General features: G+C 44.3%; 1 protein-coding gene and 1 long non-coding RNA gene across 3 annotated transcripts; one reads left to right on the forward strand and one right to left on the reverse strand.

Moving 5' to 3' along the window:
- Window positions 1–13967: 13967 nt before the first annotated feature.
- On the forward strand, window positions 13968–15049 carry LOC115173189 (uncharacterized). Its single transcript, XR_003871563.1, has 3 exons — window positions 13968–14116; window positions 14720–14848; window positions 14948–15049. It is a non-coding gene; the product is annotated as an uncharacterized LOC115173189 (long non-coding RNA).
- A 6018-nt stretch (window positions 15050–21067) lies between these two features.
- On the reverse strand, window positions 21068–24973 carry LOC115173331 (casein kinase II subunit beta). 2 transcript variants are annotated; one of them, XM_029731318.1, is made up of 7 exons: window positions 24847–24973; window positions 24230–24310; window positions 23831–23933; window positions 23345–23460; window positions 23156–23231; window positions 22582–22771; window positions 21068–22361 (listed from the first exon to the last, which is right to left on the reverse strand). In XM_029731318.1, exons 2-7 carry the CDS (start codon window positions 24299–24301, stop codon window positions 22271–22273), a joined length of 648 nt encoding a protein of 215 aa, XP_029587178.1. In that variant the 5' UTR covers window positions 24302–24310; window positions 24847–24973; the 3' UTR covers window positions 21068–22270. The 2 variants fall into 2 exon arrangements, with proteins under 2 accessions (XP_029587178.1, XP_029587177.1); XM_029731317.1 differs by having other exon boundaries at window positions 23792–23933.
- Window positions 24974–26284: the final 1311 nt, after the last annotated feature.

A 26284-nucleotide genomic window follows, 5' to 3' on the forward strand; every position in this document is an offset into this window, starting at 1 on the left:
TAAATATTGTGAAATAAATGACTTGTATTAAGCCTTTTTTTCTAATAAAATAAGCAAAATATTTGCCAATGACATTTAGATAATTTAGCTTGGTACAAAAAACTAAAACACTAATATAAGATATTTAGTCTTGCTTAGATTTCACTTTTTGCAATGTATCCCTTGATCTCTATCTCCCCTGAAAATATGTATTTTTCCTTTTAAAGATGCTTTCTCTTTACTTCTCTCACAGATTTTTTTTACCCATCTGTTTACCTCCTTACCTCATGTTAAGAGGTTATATTTTCATTTGTTTCACAAAGACTTCGCATCTGTGGTTGTAACTGGGGACCAACCTGAGTATTTTGTTTTCAACCTTAGAAAATAAAATAGAACAAAAAATGTGCCCCCATCAACAGTATCTGATACTCTGTTTATGATCATGACCGACAGGAAAATACTGCTTTATTGCTTGTCTGAATTGAAGTTACCTGAAGTTACAATTAGGCTAGCGGTTTTGACTGAATGTAACCTGTGGCGTAAAATCGAAAATTTGGTCATACGCAAATATCTAAGCTACAATAAAAGACTGTATTGTTGAAACAATTCTCAATTGTCTTTGCTTCTCACAAACTACTTATATTAAAAACAATTGAGATGACAGCTGTTTTGCACTGTTTGCTATGGTTTTAGCAAGAGGGCAATATTTTATTAATGTCGTGGTGTCCCACCCTAGAAAGCTATGACCTTTGGCTTTCACCTGAAATTGTTTATTTATGCCCGAGAAAACAACACTTTTCAACCCATATAATCTAGTACACAATAAAATAATAATGAAACATATGATGGTATGATTTTTTTTACTATTGTGAATAAGCCTTTTCATATTTTATAATATGCAAATATATGGTTATACTCTGTTTTAGGAATATCTAGACAAAATATTTCACATTCTTTATTACTTTACCAAACATATCATGGCATTAGTGAAAGTCAAAATCTGTAAAATTTGTGAACGTCTAAATCAATATTCGGGCCATTTAAACAGGGTGCGTCCCTCCTATAGACCAGGGGAGAAGGGCTATGTAAAGGGCTCAATTTTGTCGTTCTGAGCATTTGCAATGTGTCTGCCTCCGACGTAAAACAAATGTTTTACTTCCACACAAATGTACTTCTTTACTTATTTTAGGTTTCATGAAGTGTGTAGGTTGCATTCTTTATCGTACAGCTATGGAAGTTATGTATTTAAACCTGTCTGCTCGAGACAAATTCAGCGATTACTTTGCGTTGTCGGTGCAGTGAAGCAATTGAGCTGGATAAATGTTTTTCTAAGTGCCGCCCCTTAAATGGATGTAATGATGCAGTCGACCACCACAGGAAGGCAAATACACGTTTATTCGACAGAGGATGGGTACATGGTCGTAGGAAGGTCTGGATGGCTGTCTTCTGACTTATAAAACTGTGGGAAATCAATAAAATAAGTTATTTATTTTATTTGTATTTATTTCACCTTTAACCAGGTAGGCTCGTTGAGAACAAGTTCTCATTTGCAACTGCGACCTGGCCAAGATAAAGCGTAGCAATTCGACATACACAACAACACAGAGTTACACATGGAATAAACAAAACATACAGTCAATAATACAGTAGAACAAAAGAAAACAAAAAGTCTATATACAGTGAGTATACAGTGAGTGCAAATGAGGTAAGTTAAGGCAATAAATAGGCCATGGTGGCAAAATAATTACAATATAGCAATTAAACACTGGAATGGTAGATGTGCAGAAGATGAATGTGCAAGTAGAGATACTGGGGTGCAAAGGAGCAAGATAAATAAATAAATACAGTATGGGGATGAGGTAGGTAGATAGATGGGCTGTTTACAGATGGGCTATGTACAGGTGCAGTGATCTGTGAGCTGCTCTGACAGCTGGTGCTTAAAGCTAGTGAGGGAGATATGAGTCTCCAGCTTCCGAGATTTTTGCAGTTCGTTCCAGTCATTGGCAGCGGAGAACTGGAAGGAAAGGCGGCCAAAGGAGGAATTGGCTTTGGGGGTGACCAGTGAGATGTACCTGCTGGAGCGCATGCTACGAGTGGGTGCTGCTATGGTGACCAGTGAGCTGAGATAAGGCGGGGCTTTACCTAGCAGAGACTTGTAGATAACCTGTAGCCAGTGGGTTTGGCGAAGAGTATGAAGCGAGGGCCAACCAACGAGATCGTACAGGTCGCAATGGTGGGTAGTGTATGGGGCTTTGGTGACAAAACGGATGGCACTGTGATAGACTGCATCCAGTTTGTTGAGTAGAGTGTTGGAGGCTATTTTATAGATGACATCACCGAAGTCGAGGATCGGTAGGATGGTCAGTTTTACGAAGGTATGTTTGGCAGCATGAGTGAAGGATGCTTTGTTGCGATATAGGAAGCCGATTCTAGATTTAATTTTGGATTGGAGATGCTTAATGTGAGTCTGGAAGGAGAGTTTACAGTCTAACCAGACACCCAGGTATTTGTAGTTGTCCACGTATTCTAAGTCAGAGCAGTCCAGAGTAGTGATGTTGGACGGGCGAGCAGGTGCGGGCAGTGATCGATTGAATAGCATGCATTTAGTTTTACCTGCATTTAAGAGCAGTTGAAGGCCACGGAAGGAGAGTTGTATGGCATTGAAGCTCGTCTGGAGGTTAGTTAACACAGTGTCCAAAGAGGGGCCAGAAGTATACAGAATGGTGTCGTCTGCGTAGAGGTGGATCAGAGAATCACCAGCAGCAAGAGCAACATCATTGATGTATACAGAGAAGAGAGTCGGCCCGAGAATTGAACCCTGTGGCACACCCATAGAGACTGCCAGAGGTCCGGACAACAGGACCTCCGATTTGACACACTGAACTCTATCAGAGAAGTAGTTGGTAAACCAGGCGAGGCAATCATTTGAGAAACCAAGGCTGTTGAGTCTGCCAATAAGAATGTGGTGATTGACAGAGTTGAAAGCCTTGGTCAGGTCGATGAATACGGCTGCACAGTAATGTCTCTTATCGATGGAGGTTATGATGTCGTTTAGGACCTTGAGCGTGGCTGAGGTGCACCCATGACCAGCTCTGAAACCAGATTGCATAGCGGAGAAGGTACGGTGGGATTCGAAATGGTCGGTATTCTGTTTGTTAACTTGGCTTTCGAAGACCTTAGAATGACAGGGTAGGATAGATATAGGTCTGTAGCAGTTTGGGTCTAGAGTGTCACCCCCTTTGAAGAGGGGGATGACCGCAGCAGCTTTCCAATCTTTGGGAATCTCAGATGATACGAAAGAGAGGTTGAACAGGCTAGTAATAGGGGTTGCAACAATTTCAGCAGATAATTTTAGAAAGAGAGGGTCCAGATTGTCTAGCCCGGCTGATTTGTATGGGTCCAGATTTTGCAGCTCTTTCAGAATATCAGCTATCTGGATTTGGGTGAAGGAGAAATGGTGTGGGCTTTGGCGGGTTGCTGTGGAGGGTGCCGGGCAGTTGACCGGGGTAGGGGTAGCCAGGTGGAAAGCATGGCCAGCCGTAGAGAAATGCTTATTGAAATTCTCAATTATAGTGGATTTATCGGTGGTAACAGTGTTTCCTAGCCTCAGAGCAGTGGGCAGCTGGGAGGAGGTGCTCTTATTCTCCATGGACTTTACAGTGTCCCAGAACTTTTTTGAGTTACATTTACATTTAAGTCATTTAGCAGACGCTCTTATCCAGAGCGACTTACAAATTGGTGCATTCACCTATAATATCCAGTAGAACAAACACTTTACAATAGTGCATCTAAATCCTTTAAAGGGGGGGGGGGGGTTAGAAGGATTACTTTATCCTATCCCAGGTATTCCTTAAAGAGGTGGGGTTTCAGGTGTCTCCGGAAGGTGGTGATTGACTCCGCTGCACCATTGGGGTGCCAGAGCGGCGAACAGTTTTGACTGGGCTGAGCGGGAACTGTGCTTCCTCAGAGGTAGGGAGGCGAGCAGGCCAGAGGTGGATGAACGCAGTGCCCTTGTTTGGGTGTAGGGCCTGATCAGAGCCTGAAGGTACGGAGGTGCCGTTCCCCTCACAGCTCCGTAGGCAAGCACCATGGTCTTGTAGCGGATGCGAGCTTCAACTGGAAGCCAGTGGAGAGAGCGGAGGAGCGGGGTGACGTGAGAGAACTTGGGAAGGTTGAACACCAGACGGGCTGCGGCGTTCTGGATGAGTTGTAGGGGTTTGATGGCACAGGCAGGGAGCCCAGCCAACAGCGAGTTGCAGTAATCCAGACGGGAGATGACAAGTGCCTGGATTAGGACCTGCGCCGCTTCCTGTGTGAGGCAGGGTCGTACTCTGCGAATGTTGTAGAGCATGAACCTACAGGATCGGGTCACCGCCTTGATGTTAGTGGAGAACGACAGGGTGTTGTCCAGGATCACGCCAAGGTTCTTAGCACTCTGGGAGGAGGACACAAGGGAGTTGTCAACCGTGATGGCGAGATCATGGAACGGGCAGTCCTTCCCCGGGAGGAAGAGCAGCTCCGTCTTGCCGAGGTTCAGCTTGAGGTGGTGATCCGTCATCCACACTGATATGTCTGCCAGACATGCAGAGATGCGATTCGCCACCTGGTTGTCAGAAGGGGGAAAGGAGAAGATTAATTGTGTGTCGTCTGCATAGCAATGATAGGAGAGACCGTGTGAGGATATGACAGAGCCAAGTGACTTGGTGTATAGCGAGAATAGGAGAGGGCCTAGAACAGAGCCCTGGGGGACACCAGTGGTGAGAGCACGTGGTGCGGAGACAGCTTCTCGCCACGCCACCTGGTAGGAGCGACCTGTCAGGTAGGACGCAATCCAAGCGTGGGCCGCGCCGGAGATGCCCAGCTCGGAGAGGGTGGAGAGGAGGATCTGATGGTTCACAGTATCAAAGGCAGCAGATAGGTCTAGAAGGATGAGAGCAGAGGAGAGAGAGTTAGCTTTAGCAGTGCGGAGAGCCTCCGTGACACAGAGAAGAGCAGTCTCAGTTGAATGCCCAGTCTTGAAACCTGACTGATTAGGATCAAGAAGGTCGTTCTGAGAGAGATAGCAGGAGAGCTGGCCAAGGACGGCACGTTCAAGAGTTTTGGAGAGAAAAGAAAGAAGGGATACTGGTCTGTAGTTGTTGACATCGGAGGGATCGAGTGTAGGTTTTTTCAGAAGGGGTGCAACTCTCGCTCTCTTGAAGACGGAAGGGACGTAGCCAGCGGTCAAGGATGAGTTGATGAGCGAGGTGAGGTAGGGGAGAAGGTCTCCGGAAATGGTCTGGAGAAGAGAGGAGGGGATAGGGTCAAGTGGGCAGGTTGTTGGGCGGCCGGCCGTCACAAGACGCGAGATTTCATCTGGAGAGAGAGGGGAGAAAGAGGTCAAAGAACAGGGTAGGGCAGTGTGAGCAGGACCAGCGGTGTCGCTTGACTTAGCAAACGAGGATCGGATGTCGTCAACCTTCTTTTCAAAATGGTTGACGAAGTCATCCGCAGTGAGGGAGGAGGGGGGGGGAGGGGGAGGAGGATTCAGGAGGGAGGAGAAGGTAGCAAAAAGCTTCCTAGGGTTAGAGGCAGATGCTTGGAATTTAGAGTGGTAGAAAGTGGCTTTAGCAGCAGAGACAGAAGAGGAAAATGTAGAGAGGAGGGAGTGAAAGGCTGCGAGGTCCGCAGGGAGGCGAGTTTTCCTCCATTTCCGCTCGGCTGCCCGGAGCCCTGTTCTGTGAGCTCGCAGTGAGTCGTCGAGCCACGGAGCAGGAGGGGAGGACCGAGCCGGCCTGGAGGATAGGGGACAGAGAAAGTCAAAGGATGCAGAGAGGGAGGAGAGGAGGGTTGAGGAGGCAAAATCAGGAGATAGGTTGGAGAAGGTTTGAGCAGAGGGAAGAGATGATAGGATGGAAGAGGAGAGAGTAGCAGGAGAGAGAGAGCGAAGGTTGGGACGGCGCAATACCATCCGAGTAGGGGCAGAGTGAGAAGTTTTTGAGTTAGTACTACAGGATGCAAATTTCTGATTGAAAAAGCTAGCCTTAGCTTTTCTAACTGCCTGTGTATATTTATTCCTAACTTCCCTGAAAAGTTGCATATCACGGGGGCTATTCGATGCTAATGCAGAACGCCACAGGATGTTGTTGTGCTGGTCAAGGGCAGACAGGTCTGCAGTGAACCAAGGACTATATCTATTCCTAGTTCTCCATTTTTTGAGTGGGGCATGCTTATTTAAGATGGTGAGGAAGGCACTTTTAAAGAATAGCCAGGCATCATCGACTGACGGGATGATGTCAATGTCATTCCAGGATACCCCGGCCAAGTCGATTAGAAAGGCCTGCTCGCAGAAGTGTTTTAGGGAGCGTTTGACAGTGATGAGGGGTGGTCGTTTGGTCGCAGACCCATTACGGATGCAGGCAATGAGGCAGTGATCGATGAGATCTTGATTGAAAACAGCAGAGGTGTATTTGGAGGGCGAGTTAGTTAGGATGACATCTATGAGGGTGCCCGTGTTTACGGATTTGGGGTTGTACCTGGTAGGTTCATTGATAATTTGTGTGAGATTGAGGGCATCAAGCTTAGATTGTAGGATGGCCGGGGTGTTAAGCATGTCCCAGTTTAGGTCACCGAGTAGCACAAGCTCAGAAGATAGATGGGGGGCAATCAATTCACATATGGTATCGAGGGCACAGCTGGGGGCAGAGGGAGGTCTATAGCAAGCAGCAACAGTGACAGACTTGTTTCTGGAAAGGTGAATTTTTAGAAGTAGAAGCTCGAATTGTTTGGGTACAGACTTGGATAGTAATACAGAACTCTGCAGGCTATCTTTGCAGTAGATTGCAACACCGCCTCCTTTGGCAGCTCTATCTTGGCGGAAAATGTTATAGTTAGCGATGGAGATTTCAGGGTTTTCGGTGGTTTTCCTAAGCCAGGATTCAGACACGGCTAAGACATCTGGGTTGGCAGAGGGTGCTAAAGGGAGTAGGCTTCTAATGTTAACATGCATGAAACCAAGGCTTTTACGTTTACAGAAGTCAACAAATGAGAGCACCTGGGGAGTGGAGCTAAGCACTGCAGGACCTGGATTAACCTCCACATCACCAGAGGAACAGAGGAAAAGTAGGATAAGGGTACGGCGAAAGGCTATACAAACTGGCCGTCTAGCACGTTTGGAACAGAGAGTAAAAGGAGCAGGTTTCTGGGCACGATAGCATAGATTCAAGGCATAGTGTACAGACAAAGGTAAGGTAGGATGTGAGTACATTGGAGGTAACCCTAGGCATTGAGTAATGATGAGAGAGATATAGTCTCTAGAGACGTTTAAACCAAGTGATGTCATCGCATATGTAGGAGGTGGAACAACATGGTTGGTTAAGGCATATTGAGCAGGGCTAGAGGCTCTACAGTGAAATAAGACAGTAATCACTAACCAGGACAGTAATGGACGAGGCATATTGATATTAGAGAGAGGCATGCGTAGCCAAGTGAACATATGGGTCCAGTGATTGGTTGGGCTGACTGGGGACACGGCAATTCAGACAGTTAGCAGGCCGATGCTAACAAGCTAGCAATTAGCAGACCGGAGCTGGCAAGCTAGCAGTTAGCAGATCGGGTTAGCAAGCAAGCAGTTGGCAGACCGGGGCTAGCAGTTAGCAGACCGGGGCAGGCATGCTAGCACATTTACATTTACATTTAAGTCATTTAGCAGACGGTCTTATCCAGAGCGACTTACAAATTGGTGCATGCAGTTAGCAGACCGAGGCTAGCAGTTAGCAGACCGGGGCTAGCAAGTTAGCCTTTGGGGGACGTCGTGATGGGGGTAAGTCTGTTTTTGCCTCTTCGTGTGGTGACGTCGATAGACCAGTCGTGGAATTAGTAGGGTTCCAAGTAGCTCTAGATAGCTAGCGGGCCGGTTAGCAGAATGGGCCTTCAGCGGACGTCGCGCCTGAGGGGCCTGTTGGAATCCTCTGGCAGATTATGTTGATATTCCAGTCGTAGATGATCGGCGGGGTTCCGTGCCCCCTACCGGCAGTAGAAGGGGTCCGGATATTGTAGCCCAGGAGTGGGCTTCGGTGGTAGCACAGGAGCCCTGGCCGAGCTAGCTTCAGGCTAATTGGTGCTTGCTCCAGGATGGAAACGCTAGCCAGGAGTAGTCACCCGGGATTGCAGTTTGCTAGTTGCGAAGATCCAGATGAAAATGTTCAGAGTTTGCGGTAGGAATCCGGGGAAAAAATATATAAAATAATAATAGGTCCGTTATGCTCTGGTTTGAGTCACGTTGTTCAAACTGGCGAGAGCTTTCCGAGCTAAAGGTTAGCTGATGACCACTAGCAATGGTTTGCTGACTGGTAGCTGGGAGGTAGTTAGCTGGCTAGCTTCAGTTGAGGGATTCCAGATCCGAAGTAAATAGAAAGACTTTAGAAAAAAAAACAGATCCACGCCACATTGGGTGAGGTGGGTTGCAGGAGAGTATTTAGAAGTTGAGGTTTAGGAAAATATTTTTAAAAGATATGTGAAGAAAAAATGTAAACAGATATATACAAGTGACACGACAGGACAAAGATGTCTGACTGCTACGCCATCTTGGAAATCTCAAACGTACATATTTTTTAAAGTAATTCTAGTGCCTGATTTTGGGGACTGTCAGCTTAATAAATAACCTACCATGCTTCAGTTCACACCTGTGCAGAGTATGTGAGTTGAGCGGAGTCAGGAGAGGAGCGTTCCCAAATTGACTGGAGCGCTAAGCGAGATTCCCAAAGGCTGGAGCATTGGCCTTTTAATCCCCTCCAATTTCAGTAGCGCTCACTTAATTAGCTCAGGGCATGCCTGGCCCAGCATGCATTTGTAGTCTACTTGTGTGCTGGTATAGCCCCTTGCTTTAGCTACCCACTAGTGATGGGTTGTTCGCGAACGAGTCAGCTTCTAAGAGCCAGCTCTTGTAGGTGAACGTTGGGAGCCGGCTCGCATATCAGAAGAGCCAAATCTATTTTTAAAAATATAAACATTTAGCATATGAATAATCAAAATATTTAAATGAATAGAATGAACTAATTCAAAGAATGAAAAAATACAGCAAATAATTTAGGCCTAAATTCTCAAGGGCACACACATTCGTTCTGACTGTCTGCCCAGACTAACAGCCTCACCTGTCGTTCCTGTCAATCAGACACGCAGTGTCAACCAATGAACCAAAGATGCGTGAGGGAGGGCCAGAGCCAACTCACTCACAGTCACACACTTAGCAGCCGAGGAGAGAGAGAGGAAGGACAGCTGTGAAAACAACAGCTGGAAAATGAGTCGGAAGCACAGTAACATTTGGATGCATTTTAATAATGTAGACAATGTTAGAGCACAGTGTAGAATTTGCCAAAACAAAATCTCATATAAAGCCAGTTATATGCACAACCTACACCTGCATATGTGAACTGTGCACCCAACTGTGAAGCTTGCTGTAGCGGAGCTTCGAGAAACTAGCGGGCCTGCTAGTGATAGTGGTGGAGCCAGCACCTCCACACGTGGAGATGTATCCACTCAGTCAACTAGACCTGCTAGTGATAGTGGTGGAGATGTATCCACTCAGTCCAGTAGGCCTACTAGTGATAGTCGTGGAGCCAGCACCTCCACACGTGAAGATGTATCCACTCAGTCAAGTAGGCCTACTAGTGATAGTGGTGGAGCCAGCCCAGTCAACTAGACCTGCTAGTGATAGTGGTGGAGCCAGCACCTCCACACGTGGAGATATATCCACTCAGTCAACTAGACCTGCTAGTGATAGTGGTGGAGCCAGCACCTCCACACGTGGAGATGTATCCACTCAGTCAACTAGGCCTGCTAGTGATAGTGGTGAAGATGTATCCACTCAGTCCAGTAGGCCTGCTAGTGATAGTGGTGGAGCCAGCACCTCCACACGTGAAGATGTATCCACTCAGTCAAGTAGGCCTACTAGTGATAGTGGTGGAGCCAGCACCTCCACACGTGGAGATGTATCCACTCAGTCAACTAGGCCTACTAGTGATAGTGGTGGAGCCAGTACCTCCACACGTGGAGATGTATCCACTCAGTCAAGTAGGCCTACTAGTGATAGTGGTGGAGCCAGCCCAGTCAACTAGACCTGCTAGTGATAGTGGTGGAGCCAGCACCTCCACACGTGGAGCTGTATCCACTCAGTCAAGTAGATCTACTAGTGATAGTGGTGGAGCCAGCCCAGTCAACTAGACCTGCTAGTGATAGTGGTGGAGCCAGCACCTCCACACGTGGAGCTAGCACCACACGTGGAGCTGTATTCACTCAGTCAAGTAGGCCTGCTAGTGATAGTGGTGGAGCCAGCACCTCCACACATGGAGATGTATCCACTCAGTCAACTAGGCCTGCTAGTGATAGTGGTGGAGCCAGTACCTCCACACGTAGAGATGTATCCACTCAGTCCAGTAGACCTGCAAGTGATAGTGGTGGAGCCAGCACCTCCACACGTGGAGATGTAGCCACTCAGTCCAGTAGGCCTACTAGAGATAGTGGTGGAGCCAGCACCTCCACGAGTGGAGATGTATCCACTCAGTCAACTAGGCCTACTAGTGATAGTGGTGGAGCCAGCACCTCACACGTGGAGATGTATCCACTCAGTCAAGTAGGCCTACTCCACGACCCACAGCAATGCAGTCTTCTATGGACCAGTTTATGCCAAAGTCTATGTCTGTAGCAAAACAAGGCCAAATTGATATCGCATAGGCCTAAATGATTGCCATCAATTTCCAGCCATTTTTGATCATGGAGGACAGAGGTTTTAGAAATTATAGCAATAGTCTAAATCCAATGTACACAATTCCAAGCAGGAAAACCCTTTGAAAATCACTTATTCCACAACTGGCTTCAGTGTGGGAAAGAGTCCAAAAAGCTACTGCAGTTTGCCTTGACTGCTGGACATCAAGGGTAACCACTTCTTACATGTTGGTTACATGTCACTTCATTGAAGATTTTTCGATGTCTAGCAGTCTTCTGGACTGCTTTGAGTTCAGCGACAGACACACCTCAGAGAACTTGGCAGAGGAACTGTTGAGAGTGGCCAGAGAATGGCAAGTAGATGGAAAAGTGGTCTGTTGTGTTAGCGACAATGCAGCTAACATAACCAAAGCCATGAAAATGTTTAAATGGACCCATCATCCATGTCTTGCCCACACAATCAACCTGATTGTAAGAGATGCTCTGGAGGTGATGAAGCCCACAGTGGACAAAGTGAAAGCAGCTGTGGAATACTTCCATAGGAGCACAGTCGGTGCTGAAAAACTAAAGTATTCACAACGCCAGATGGGGATGCCTGAGCTGAGGCCTAACAAGACTGCACTACAATGTGGAATTCAACATTTTATATGTTGAAGCGGTTTCTTGAGTCAAAGGATGCCATCATCTCTACCCTGGCCATTGTCAATGCACCTGTTGATGCTCTGACCCAAGAGGAATGGGAGGTGGTGGAGGAGGTGGAGGAGGTGTGCAGAGTCCTGGAACCCTTTGAGCAGGTCACTGTGGAGATCAGCGGAGAGAGGTACAGTAAGCAGTTATTACTACATCATTATTTCATCCAGTATTATATATGTATATGAGCAGTAGATGAGAATGTAGTATCAGTAGACAAAACATGAACCTGAACTAATAAGTTAATGTTCTCTCTTTTCAGCTTTGTGACAGCCTCAAAAATGATACTCCTGTGTAAGGGTCTGCAGCGAACCACAGCCAGCCGCCAGAGAGAAGCAAATGTAACCACAGGATATGTGACAGAGTTGATGGACACACTGTGTTCATCAATGCACAAAAAGTTCCACAGAATGGAATATAATCACGTGCTATCAGAAACGGCTGCACTTGACCCCAGGTTTAAGGAGTTAGCCTTCAGTGATGCCAGAGCGATTGATGAGTCTCTTCAAAGAATAACCTCAGCCTCAGGGAGGGACAGCCCCAGCAGTCAGCTGGCTCAGGCACCAGGGCAACAGGAAGATGAGGGATCAGATGGAGCAGAAGCACCAGCAGTAGTGCCACAAACGTCTACTGTTTGGATGCTGTTTGACAAGAGAGCAACCGGGGATGCAGCACGAAGGAATCCCTCAGCAGATGCCTTAATGGAGGTCCGATCCTATTTGGAGGAGCCCCTCCAAAGATCTGCAGATCCTCTGAGCTGGTGGAAGAACAAGGCCTCTGTCTACCCACGGCTTACTAAAGTCATGACAGGGAGACTCTGCATAGTGGCCACATCCGTTCCCTCTGAGAGGGTCTTCTCGAAAACGGGACAAATAATTACTGAGAGAAGAAACCGCATCAGCCCCTCGAAAGTGAGGCAGCTTGCATTTCTGAATGCAAATTTCTCATAAAAGGAAAATATGGTCAGCATTGCTGTGTGCTGCTGGTTAAAACATGGCAATAAAGAAGAGAGAGAAAAAAGGGACCAGTTTAATGTTTTAAGTGGAATGCTGCAGTTTTGCACATTGTTATTTATTTTTCTTTGATATGGTGCAATATTCTATTATGTTGTTCAGATTGTATTCGTTTTGAATTGTTACATTTATATGCACTTTGTTAATATACATTAAAAAGTTATACTTTAAATGCAAATGTTTAATAGCATTATTTTCATAACAAATCAACACATTTTGAAATACATTGTGGTTAAGGTAGAGTATGATTTCATTTTATAATTTAATTTAAAAAAAATGTAACACCAATCATACTGTTTGACTAGAAAAAATACAAAATATATATTTTTTAATTGCTGTTTGGGAGCCAAAAGAGCCGCCTCTTTTTGGTAAAGCTGAGCCGAACGAGCCGAATGCCCATCACTACTACCCGCTCGAGAAATTGTTCAATTAGCTAATATTATAGAAAGATCACACATTCATGCAGCTGTGGCGGTGTCACGTTGTCTTTATCCATACCAAATGCTGCTGCTATGGATAAGCCTTTTACTTGAGAGCTCTCACCTCTTTGCCAGGTCTCCCTTGACCAAATTATGTTATTTTTGACCTGGTAAAATAACCTAACAGTTGTGTGCACTCTCACCTGATATAATTGTGTGGTTCAGTGGCAGATTTTCAAAAGAAAATAGACATATAGTATATCATCAGCAATTCTCAATCAGATGAGATACACAGCTAACCCAAATTGAATTTCATTAATTTCTTAAATCTTCTCTAGGCCCTGAAGCCCCCTGTCCCCAGCAGAAAAGACCAGGAAGAAGTTTTGGCTTAAGGTACAACTTCCTATTGAAGAAATGTAAGAGAACTCAATGTCATATTTAGAGTTACTGACATGAATAGAAGCATATACAAGCAATCTATCAAATGTATTTTATAAAGCCCCTTTTACATCAGCAGTTGTCAGAAAGTGATTATACAGATACCCAGCCTAAAACCCCAAAGAGCAAGCAATGAAAACGTAGAAGCACAGTGGCTCGGAAAAACTACATATAGTTAGGCAGGAACCTAGGAAGAAACCTAGAGAGGAACCAGGCTCTGAGGGGTGGCCAGTCCTCTTCTGGCTGTGCTGGTGGAGATTATAAAGGAGTGCAGCCATTTAGGCCAGATCGTTCTTCAAGACATTTAAACGTTCATAGATGACCAGCATGGTCAAATAATAATAATCACAGTGGTTATACAGGGTGAAGTAGTTCAGCACCTCAGGAGTAAATGCCAGTTGGCTCTTCATAGCTGAGTAATTAGAGGTTGAGACAGCAGGTCCGGTAGAGAGAGACAGGATCAAACAGCAGGTCTAGGACAAGGTAGCACTTCTGGTGAGTCCTGAGCAGGTCAGGGTTCCATAGCCGCAGACAGAAACAGCAGAGACTGGATCAGCAGCACGACAAGGTGGACTGGGGACAGGGCTAGCCAGGAGTCATCAGGCCAGGTGGTCCTGTGGCATTGTCCTAGGGCTCAGTTACTGCATCCTTTATTTTATTTGTGTTTTAATTTGTGTAGACTAAAGCCCAGAAACACACACTTCATTTAGGTTAGTGTAGTCAAGGCTTTGTCACTAAAATAATATTGTCTTTCAGATCTGTCAACCAAGCTCGCTGGGTGACAGGTGAGTGTTTCCACCAAGCTGTTCCAGTCCTGGAGTGGAATGCTGGAACTTCCAGAGGCTTGTAGACCTGAAGCAGTGTGATGTGGTCCAGGTAATTATCACACACACACGTATCTGTTTTGTTGTATAATTATTTCCACTTAAGAAAATTGTTCCTCTCTCTTTTAGATCTGACATCCCTATTATTTCAACCACAGCCCTCACTTGGTGCTCTATTCAATCACATCCGCTTTAGCCGACATCTGCATAGCGGTTGTTTTGGCGTTGTGAGATGTGGAACTGTGTTAGAGCTGTCAAATTCACAAGTGGCTCTTGGCATTTATACCTAAAGCGGACTTTGCCATTGGCTCCACGGAGTTGCATTAACAGAAATCTCATGCAGCCCTGTTTACAAGTTTGAACACTGGAATTTGAGATGTAATCTACACCTCGATTAGGCTGATAGAAATCCTCATTATTTTGTTCAATGATTTTGAATTTGACCATCATTATTTCTATATAGCCTACACTTTCTCGAACACGTAACGCAAGTAAGACGGTTGAAGTTTCGTGACAATGATCAAGAGCAGCTGCTTACCGATTTGACAGATCGCCGGATAATGCTTGATCTGATTGAATCTAGGCCTTACACTCATTCAGTCTGTTTAGTTGTATGATTATTGACAGTTAAGAAAATTGTGCCTCTCTCTTTTAGATCTGCCACCAGGTTTTCAGCTGCAGTCACACCAGTCCTCAGCTGTGGTATTTAATTTACCGGCTGTACCAGATCCTACTACACTGGCCGTGAAGGGAGAACATTTTGAGGATTCCCAGATGGATACAGGTAATTCAGAATTATATTACATACACAAACGTTCACTCACACCAACAAACATGTTGTTGAGCTGTATATTTACTGTCACTTTGTGCATCTCTCTTTCAGATCTGCCATGCACTTCACCACTGCCCTACAGCCTCACCCAGAAATGCATACACTGGGCCTAGCAAGACTGACAAAGCAGAGATGGGTGGCTGACAAGGAAAATTAAACACAACATACACACACACACACACTTACTCTCTCTCTCTGTCACACACACTCACACACATTATCCCCAATGTATACGCAATGTATACACTGACTCGGTGAGCGAGTTTATTAGCAAGTACATCAGTGATGTTGTACCCACTGTGACTATTAAAACCTTCCCTAACCAGAAACCGTGGATTGATGGCAGCATTCACGCAAAACTGAAAGCGCGAACCACCGCTTTTAATCACGGCAAGGCGACTGGAAACATTGACCAAATACAAACAGTGTAGCTATTCCCTCCGCAAGGCAATAAAACAAGCAAACCGTCAGTATATAGACAAAGTGGAGTCGCAATTCAACGGCTCAAACACGAGACGTATGTGGCAGGGTCTACAGACAATCATGGATTACAAAAAGAAAACCAGCCATGTCACAGACACCGACGTCTTGCTCCCAGACAAACTAAACACCTTCTTTGCCCGCTTTGACGACATTACAGTGCCACCGACACGGCCCGCACCCAAGCCTGTGGGCTCTCCTTCACCGTGGCCAACTTGAGTAAAACATTTAAAAGTGTTAACCCTCTCAGGCTGCCGGCCCAGACGTAATCCTTAGCCGCATCCTCAGAGCATGCGCAGACTAGCTGGCTGGTGTGTTTACGGACATATTCAATCAATCCCTATCTAGTCTGTTGTGCCCACATGCTTCAAGATGGCAACCATTGTTCCTGTTCCGAAGAAGGCTAAGGTATCTGAACTAAATGACTATCGCCCCGTAGCACTCACTTCTGTCATCATGAAGTGCTTAGAGAGGTTAGTTAAGGATCATATCACCTCCACCCTACCTGATACCCTAGACCCACTCCAATTTGCTTACCGCCCCATTAGGTCCACAGACGATTTAATCACCATCACTCTGCACACTGCCCTATCCCACCTGGACAAGAGGAATACCTATGTAAGAATGCTTTTCATTGACTACAGCTCAACATTTAACACCATAGTACCCTCCAAACTCGTCATTAAGCTCGAGACCCTGGGTCTCAACCCCACCCTATGCAACTGGGTCCTGGACTTTCTGACGGGCCGCCCCCAGGTGGTGAGGGCAGGAAACATCTCCACCCTCTTGATCCTCAACACTGGGGCCCCACAAGGGTGCATTCTCAGCCCTCTCCTGTACTCCCTGTTCACCCATGACTGCATGGCCATGCACGCCTCCAACTCAATCATCAAGTTTGCAGACGACAGTACAGTGGTAGGCTTGGTTACTAACAACGACGAGACGGCCTACAGGGAGGAGGTGATGGCCCTCGGAGTGTGGTGTCAGGAAAATAACCTCTCACTCAACGTCAACAAAACAAAGGAGATGATCGTGGACTTCAGGAAACAGCAGAGGAAGCATCCACATCGACGGGAGAGTAGTGGAGAAGGTGGAAAGTTTTAAGTTCCTTGGCGTTCACATCACAGACAAACTGAAATGGCCCACCCACACAGACAGAGTGGTGAAGAAAGCGCAACAACGCCTCTTCAACCTCAGGAGGCTGAAGAAATTTGGCTTGTCACCTAAAACCCTCACAAACTTTTACAGATGCACAATTGAGAGCATCCTGTCGGGCTGTATCACCGCCTGGTACGGCAACTGCACCGCCCGCGAGGTCAGTACAGGTGCATCAAAGCTGGGACCGGGAGACTGAAAAACAGCTTTTATCTCAAGGCCATCAGACTGTTAAACAGCCATCACTAACATAGTGGCTGCTGCCAACATACAGATTCAAATCTCTTGCCACTTTAATACATTTAATAAAGGTATCACTAGTCACTTAAATAACGCCACTTTAATGATGTCTACATATCCTGCATTACTCATCTCATATGTATATACTGTATTCTATACCATCTACTGCATCTTGCCTATGCAGTATGCCGCACTGCCATCGCTCATCCATACATGTATATGTACATATTCTTATTCATCCCTTTACATTTGTGTGTATAAGATAGTTGTTGTGAATTTGTTAGATTACTTGTTAGATATTACTGCACTGTCAGAACTAGAAGCACAAGCATTTCGCTACACTCACATTAACATCTGCTAAATGTGTATGTGACCAATAAAATTTGATTTGATGTTAATAAGTTGTAATTACTTGTTTGTTTTATTTTATGGTGTAACTCGGGCAGTTGTTGTTGCCATCCTGTACCTGTCCAGCAGGTGTGATGTTCGGATGTACCGATCCTGTGCAGGTGTTGTTACACATGGTCTGCCACTGCGAGGACGATCAGCTGTTCGTCCTGTCTCCCTGTAGTGCTGTCTTAGGCGTCTCACTGTACGGACATTGCAATTTATTGCCCTGGCCACATCTGCAGTCCTCATGCCTCCTTTCAGCATGCCTAAAGCATGTTCACACAGATGAGCAGGGACCCTGGGCATCTTTCTTTTGGTGTTTTTCAGAGTCAGTAGAAAGGCCTCTTTAGTGTCCTAAGTTTTCATAACTGTGACCTTAAATGCCTACCGTCTGTAAGCTGTTAGTGTCTTAACGACCGTTCCACAGGTGCATGTTCATTAATTGTTTATGGTTCATTGAACAATCATGGAAAACAGTGTTTAAAGCCTTTACAATGAAGATCTGTGAAGTTATTTCGATTTTTACAAATTATCTTTGAAAGACCGGGTCCTGAAAAAGTGACATTTCACTTTTTGCTGAGTTTATAATAATCCATTTACAGTAACATTCAATGCTATTATCAGAGCTGATTACACAATATCACAATGTTTTTTGAGCATGTTCTATGTGTCTATGTATACTGGGGCAATTTGTCACGTGAAGATTTGCCCCAAGGTCATTGAGACAACTTGCCCCAAACTGACATGTGTGCTAATGTTGGCTAAATCTCAAGGTTAGCTCAACATAGGACTGCAGCTAAAGTATCAAAAGATACATTATTGTCTCCTCTACTCAGTGCAAAATTATAATTTTGAGCATTCATACCTAACAAAGTTTTATTGAATAAAATGTAAAGTGCCAATTTTTTACTTTTGAAGGGGAAAAATAAGAAATTTGTGCTCACCTGTGACCACATGTGAACACGAAATTGACCATAGAACATGTAGTCACACAAAGTAGCTATTTGATTTTTGAGATAGCGCCTCTAGTGTTGGAGGTATGAACAGTTTGACAACTTACCCGTGTGACAACTTACCTCACTCTCCCCTACCAATTAGTTTTTCTCTGTCGCCCGTGTATTTCAATAATAAATAATTTGATTTTTCTATTGTGTTTACTGTGGGATTGATTGATTTCGACGTTTTTAGTATACATTTTTATAAGATGAGTGATCCCCATATATAAGATGAGTGATCACTACATCCCCATATGCCATGTCTTGAAATATGCAGACAGACGGATTAAAACTACGTTTACAATGTAATACTTCTGACAGCCAACTTTATAGCCCCGCCCATAACTGTTGGACTTTATAACATTCCCAGCAAGCATCGATGATTGAGTCATTATTAGTTTTACACTTAAGACATGACTCTGCCGTTGTGCTGTATAATTTATGAATTTTGACTCTTAAATTGCATGTATTTCAAAATATCTACAATGGTTTTTGCTTTTTACATTTGTCATGGAAATAAATGTATTTCCTGTTACCAAGTCATTTAAAGGTTCTATGCCTTTAGTTTTCCAGGGCTTCCACCATTTTAATGTAGTCAACTGGTTGGGACTTCCAACTTCATTGGCTGATCTCTCCTGATGACCCTTTTGGGGTCATGTCCAACCAGGTTATCAGGAGGAATCAGCCAATCGTGAAGAGGAAAATGTACTACTTCAAAATGGAGATTGCCTCAATGGCACTGCCCATGCTGTCACAGACGCTATAATGGTACAGATACAAAGATGAGTGTTCAATCTATCTCTAAGGAAATTATATAACTTCCCGTAAATGTATAATAATATGAAATGTCTCAAACATGTGACGCACCACGTTGCCAGGAATTAAGACACACACAAAGTAAGCCCTTAGAATAGAATTGAGGTTGGACGTATAGTTGTTAGTCAGACATTCACACCTCAGAGCATGTGCTTGCTCACCGGTATGCACATGCATGCTCTCTCACACACACAAACAAATAAACAGTCTTGCGCATCAGCTATAAGCCCTTTGTGACTACTGCCTTCACAATGTATAGTATACAATCACAGATCAGACAACTACAGTTACCTAATTTATACATAAACCAAACACAATTGTATGAAAAGAGAAAATGTTTATTGAGAATTCTGAATCCTGGTCACTCTTCCACAGTTGCAAAAAAACACAGACATACAGTACCAGTCAAAAGTTTGGACACACCTACTCATTCAAGGGTTTTCTTTATTTTTACTATTTCTACATTGTGAAAAAAACATTTGGAATCATGTAGTAACCAAAAAAGTGTTAAACAAATGAAAATATATTTGAGATTCTTGAAAGTATTCACCCTTTGCCTTGATGACAGCGTTGCACACACTTGGCATTCTCTCAACCAGCATCATGAAGTAGTCACCTGGAATGCATTTCAATTTACAGGTGTGCCTTGTTAAAAGTTAATTTGTGGAATTTCTTTCTTTCTTAAAGCGTTTGAGGCAATCAGTTGTGTTGTGACACGGTAGGGTTGGTATAAAGAATATAGCCCTGGACCAAGTCCATATTATGGCAAGAACAGCTCAAATAAGCAAAAAGAAACAACAGTCCATCATTACTTTAAGACATGAAGGTCAGTCAATACAAAACATTTCAAGAAGTTTGAAAGTTTCTCCAAGTGCAGTCGCAAAAACCATGAGCGCTATGATGAAATTGACTCTCATGAGGACCACAGGAAAGGAAGACCCAGTTATCCTCTGCAGGAGAGGTAAGTTCATTAGTTACCAGCCTCAGAAATCGGCAATTAACTGCACCTCAGTTTGCAGCCCAAATAAATGCTTCAGAGTTCAAGTAACAGACACATCTCAACATCAACTGTTCAGAGACGGCGTGAATCAGGCCATGGTCGAATTGCTGCAAAGAAACCACTACTAAAGGCCACCAATAATAAGTAGAGACTTCCTCGGGCCAAGAAACACGAGCAATGGACATTAGACTGGTGGAAATCTGTCCTTTGGTCTGAGGAGTCCAAATTTAAGATTTTTGGTTCCAACTGCTGCGTCTTTGTGAGAGAATGCCAAGTGAACGGATAGTCGATAATCTCCGCATGTGTGGTTCCCACTGTGAAGCATGGAGGTGTGATGGTTTTTTTTAAATTCAAGGCACATTTAACCAGCATGGCTACCACAGCATCCTGCAGCGATACGCCATCCCATCTGGTTTGAGCTTAGTGGGATTATCATTTGTTTTTCAACAGGACAATGACCTGAAACACACCTCCAGGCTGTGTAAGGGCTATTTGACCAAGGAGAGTGATGGAGTGCTGCATCAGATGACCTGGCCTCCACAATCACCCGACCTCAACCCAATTGAGATGGTTTGGGACAAGTTGAACTGCAGAGTGAAGGATGAGCAGCCAACAAGTGCTCAGCATATGTGGGAAGTCCTTTTTTATTTTATTTAACCTTTATTTAACTAGGCAAGTTAGTTAAGAACAAATTCTTATTTACAATAACAGCCTACCCCGGCCAAACCCTAAGACGGACAACACTGGGCCAACTGTGCACTGCCCTACAGCCTGGAATCGAACCAGGGTCTGTAGTGATGCCTCTAGCACGGATATGCAGTGCCTTAGACCGCTGCGCCGCTCAGGAGTCCTTCAAGACTGTTGGAAAAGCATTCCAGGTGACTACCTTATGAAGCTGGTTTAGAGAATGCCAAGTGTGCAAAGCTGTCAAGGCAAAGGGCAGCTACTTAGAAGAATCTAAAATCTATTTTGATTTGTTTCACTTTCTTGGCTACTACATGATTCCATGTGTTATTTCATAGTTTTGATGTCTTCACTATTAATGTAGAAAATAGTAAAAATAAAGAAAACCCTTGAATGAGTAGGTGTGTCAACTTTTGACTGGTACTGTACATTCATTATAATCTTGACAAATCCATCCTTAATGTTCTGAAATCAAAACATATATCAAGCATTCTACTTTTTGCCACAAGGACTCAAACGTACATGTGCAGTAGGGTGATGAAACCCCTACTACATCACAAACAAAAAACTTCTCCCAAATAGAAGCAGATTTTCTGTCGCTATATTTGACATAAATATTTTTACTATAATGTGTAGAGGGTCACCAGTCAAGTCAGTGCAGTTGTGGAGAGAGATGTGTCCTGTTGTAGTGATACTAGCCCAGCAACATGTGACAGAGCTGACATTCTCACCATGCAGTACCAGCACAAACAGGACCGTTGTTTTGGGTGACGCACACAGAGACAGTAGGTAGGTTGGTATGTCTTTTCTGGGTCATTCTAGACCATTTAACTCAATTCAGGTTTATTCGTGTCTATCCTACATCACACATATACAAATTCAAAGCTATGTGTCCTAGACTTGCACTTCCTGTAAACCACAAATCACAGCGTGCGTCTCTCTGTTTAAGGCAAATTTGACAGAACACTATTGTGAATGACCACCTTGACACACTGGCCTCAGTGAGTGTCACACAATAAAATAGTGATACAAGCCTGAGTGTGTGCCTTGGTAAAACAATGGTTTACAAAAGCAGGTGAGATGGCGACACCCTTAGTTAGATTTTATCCTTATCAACCAAGCAGTCTCTGTGAGAGCCAGCCAGTGTACATGCGTATGGGGGTAGAGCAGGGATTGCTATTCAACCAGTGGTGACGGTCTACCGCGACCCTTTACCAAACCGTGCCAAAGACAGGACAGAAGAAAAAAAACAGAACATGGCGAGAGTTCATCGGGGCAAAATAGGGTAATATCACAAAAGGAAACAGTAGCGTCAAATCCAATAACATCCATGGACTTTCTTTCCCTCCCCCTTTTCTGTTTTGGCACTGGTGAGTTTGGTAACAGACGCATGTCATTCTAAGTGTGTGTGTGTGTGTGTGTGAGGGTTTGGGATAGAACCTGTGCGTTTGTCTCGCTCACATTTAACTTTTTACACATTGTTCTCAAACGTCCTAACCTAAACCAAATAATAAAGTCTGCAGGACGGGGAGGAAGCATCTGTATGGAGCTTGGTGCAGCTGACCCGTCCCCTCATAATCATCATCTTCTCTCCCTTCTCTTTCTCTCTGGGCTTTAGCGGATGGCTTTGACAGGGCTCTTGAAGCTGGAGGCTGCTTGCAGCTGGAGCTGGTAGGCCATGGGGTGAATCTTGAATCCATAAAGCCTGTTGTGAGGACATGAGAATTCATTACATCTTGATGAGCGTGTGATTCTATTACGGTAGCACTTATTTTACATGACTGTTTCCTATGGTATGTACCTGATATTTATTAGGAAATGATCCGCTATGAGTAGAAATTGATCTAGGACTTGCTTTCAGTGAGTTACGTGGGAATGACATGAAAAGGCACAACCCTATTTTAGGGTGACACAGTTGTACTGACCTTGGCACAAACTGGTTGGCAGGCCTCTTGGGCCTGTACTCAGGGTGCACCATGAAGAGCATGTGTGGGAATCCAGTGCCGAAGTAGGCCCCGTCCGTGTGGTGGTGCCGGGAGGACTTGGGCGTGTACACGTCCATACACTTAGGGCAGTACAGCTTCACCATAGCCTCGCCTGGGATATCTGACAGACCTGGGGAGGGATAGGGGGAGAGTTTAGAGACGTTACTGGTCTGAAGTTATTATGAAATGCTCGAGGACACACTACTGTATTCATTCAGGTGTCTTTTGGAAACAAGATTAGATTTGACATGGATCGTAATACATTCAAATCTTACACAGAGGATTCAACGATACAGTACACGGAGGATCTGTGTAGCATAGTTTGGGTTAAGAAAGCAATGTGGCTGGGTACCCAGAATTGTTTTTGTCTTTGGCACACGAACATTCAAAACCAAGATACAAATGTTGCTCTTTGAGGTTAATCAAAACGACCCTTAAGTCTTATACAGTCAATTACTTGTCTCCACAGTATGCGTGGGTGGTAATGGTTGAAACAAGACATACACACACTCACCAATGGGCAGCATGGGCTGGTTCTCACAATAGACGCGGGGGCAGTAGCCAAAGTCCCCCTGTTGATACTTCTCCAACTGAGAAAGAGAGATAAATGGAGAATGTGGAAAAACATTTCAGGAGAAATGCTGCATACATGTGATATGCAGCCTTTCAACAAACATTGGAAACAGAAAGGTAGTTTCTGTACCATCTGAGCGATGCCCCTGTTGGTGAGGATGTATCGTGCATGGATCAGCCCGTAAAGCATCTCCGCTGCCTGCTCTATGAGGTCACTCTGATTGGGGTTGTCCTCCAGCTCCTCATCTGTGGAACATAGAGCGGAGGGTAGAGCTTATAAGAGAGGGGAAGAAGCCACTCATATGTTCTGATTTAAAGATTACTCAAAAGCATAATTGTGTACATAACTGTGACGTCTTTACACATGCTAAAGATATCGGCATCTAATACAGCAACCCAAAAATATTGAATTGGGCGTTTCAGTGCTGGGCTAGAACAAACGCCTGCCACACACTATAACTCAGGATCAGGGTTAGTGACCACTGAGGCAATTTAGTGTGCATACACAACTTTAACACTGAGGTGATGCAACCATAATATTTGTATTCTGATCTAAATTGTGTGGGATGTTCTGTACTTCCGAGTGCAGTAGAGATGGTTCTGGAGTTGGGCTGACCTGGTTCTAGGTCCAGGATCATGTCCAGGGCCTGGCGGTAGTGGGGAACCTGCTCATTGAGCCCAGTCAGGTTGAACTTGTCCTGGATGTAGTCCTCATCCACCTGCCAATGGAGGAGAGGACAGAAGCGGTGACAGAAGTTAGCAACAAATGCCAGACCTATTCATGCTTGAAAGTGAGTTTGTGTAGTGAGGGGTGGCTGTGAATAACAGGATTTTACTCGAGCACTACTCAACTCACCACCTGCCTATCAGTACCTTGGTTAGCTGAATCAGGTGTGTAGGGCTGAAGCAAAAACCTGCACTTCCAGGATAAAGGATTGGCCACCCGTCTTAGCTTACATTCACTTTTTGGTCAATGAGTTTGGCTATATTGCCCTGGGTGCTGTTAGATACTGACCTCACAGAAAAACTCGTTTCCCCTCAGTCCACAGAACCAGGAGATCCATGACACTTCCTCTGAACTGCTCATCTCGGGAGACTAAAGGGTAAAGACGTTCAACAGAGCCATTCAGTCATGTGAAAACGACGGTTGATAGTTCAGCAACACAAAGATATCATAGGTAGCTAGCTACAATAAGACAAACATAATTATATCAAAACCATAAGAGCAATTAGCTAGGTAACTAGAAAACGTTAACTGTAGGTTTACCTAGTTAGCTACCGTTACCGCGCAAATGTGTAGTTAATGTGTAGTTAACGTTAACTAGCTAAATCATTGGTGACGTTAGTTGACATTGGAAGTGTACGAAATAAGGATATTACCCATGAAAATACCTATGTTACATCAACAATGATAATTAGTGGCGTACCCAAGAGTTTGCTAAATGACCAGCAGAAAATGATAGCTAGCTAAGTTACATCCTTAGCTAGCAGCTAACGTTAAAGCCAGGTGGAAATTCAATATGGCGCATCGTCCAAACTAGGCCGCATTTTAATTGGATCAGTTTTCAGTCGCAAGTCCTCTTAGCTATAGCATATCTCACGTTAATACATGTAGTAATTCTGGTAACTTACCCCGTCTTTAATGGGTTTAACGCCAGTAAAATATAAGAAACGTAATATTCAGTGTTGTAAATAAAATGGACACCACCTCCCAGTAAACCGCTGCAGTAGGCGTTTTCGTTGTAGGCAAATTGACGACGTTCAAATTCAGAGACTATGGGTACTGTAGTTTTGAAGTCCTTCAACGACAATATTAAGAGAAAGGCATAAAAACAGAGGTTTTATTGCGTTGTGATTTTAATATATTGTCCAGTATAAAATGTAGGATGGGAACAGAAGTTATAATTTATTCTTATATAGACCAGAAACTCTCAATCTTCTCTGGTAAACCATCAGTGAGGGCAGTCCAGAGCGGATAGATACGATTTGATTTGAATATCAAATGTATTTGTCACATGCGCCGAATACAATAGCTGTAGACCTTAGTGAAATGATTACTTACAAGCCCTTAAGCCCTTAACCAACAATGCAGTTTTAAGAAAATACCGCCAAAAAATTATGAGATAAGAATAACAAATTCCTCATCTGCTTGTAATGACTTTTTACAGATTATATGCCTTCGGGGTCTTTCGTGAATCATGCTGTAACAAAGATGGCCAAGTTCTGTTGGGGAGGCTTTGGTTTTATATGGCTTGCAGTGCCCAGTCAAGAATTTAGGATAGCACTAAGACCAAGAACCTTCAAAGCTCTAAGCGGGAGTGAAAATCTCCCAGCCCTTGTTTAAGACCTGCAGGACTTTATCCCACATCTTCTGAATGCAACCCAGACACTTTAATTAAGCTAAAGCCTTTCTAGGTGGGAAGGCCTCGATCCTACAAACTCTTAGTTAACAGCTAAGCGCTCTATCCAGCGAGCATCCATCCATAACTGAGCAGTATTTCCCAATCAAATAAATTGCAATGTCCTATCCTCCATACACTGATCATCAATCTGCAAGACCATGATGTACAGTACCAGTCATGTTTGGACACAGCTACTCATTCAAGGGTTTTTCTTTATTTTGACTATTTTCTACATTGTAGAATAATAGTGGACATAAACTATGAAATAACACATATGGAATCATGTCTTCAAAGCAACCACCCTTTGCCTTGATGACAGCTTTGCACACACTTGGCATTCTCTCAACCAGCTTCACCTCGATTGCTTTTCCAACAGTCTTAAAAAGGAGTTCCCACATATGCGGAGCACTTGTTGGCTGCCTTTCCTTCACTCTGCAGTCCAACTAATCCCAAACCATCTTAATTTCATAGTTTTGACATCTTCACTATTATTCTACAATGTTGAAAATAGTAAAAATAAAGAAAAACCCTTGAATGAGTAGGTGTCCAAACTTTTGACTGGTACTGTACATGCATATCAGTGCAGAGAACCACCTACCTTTGCCCAGGTGCTGAAATTAATAAAGATTTAATTTGTGTCAACTTCTTCACATGGGGGCAATTCATAA

This window comes from Salmo trutta, chromosome 34, assembly GCF_901001165.1.
Source record: "Salmo trutta chromosome 34, fSalTru1.1, whole genome shotgun sequence".
In the NCBI taxonomy this organism is placed as follows: Eukaryota; Metazoa; Chordata; class Actinopteri; order Salmoniformes; family Salmonidae; genus Salmo; species Salmo trutta.

Coding starts and splice junctions, on each gene's coding strand:
- LOC115173331 (XM_029731317.1), bottom strand. CDS start 24,301: ATGAGCAGTTCAGAGGAAGTGTCATGGATCTCCTGGTTCTGTGGACTG. Junction 23,461..23,791: donor CATCTCTACTGCACTCGGAA/GTACAGAACATC, acceptor TATGTTCCACAG/ATGAGGAGCTGGAGGACAAC. Junction 22,772..23,155: donor CCAGCCCATGCTGCCCATTG/GTGAGTGTGTGT, acceptor ATCCCTCCCCAG/GTCTGTCAGATATCCCAGGC.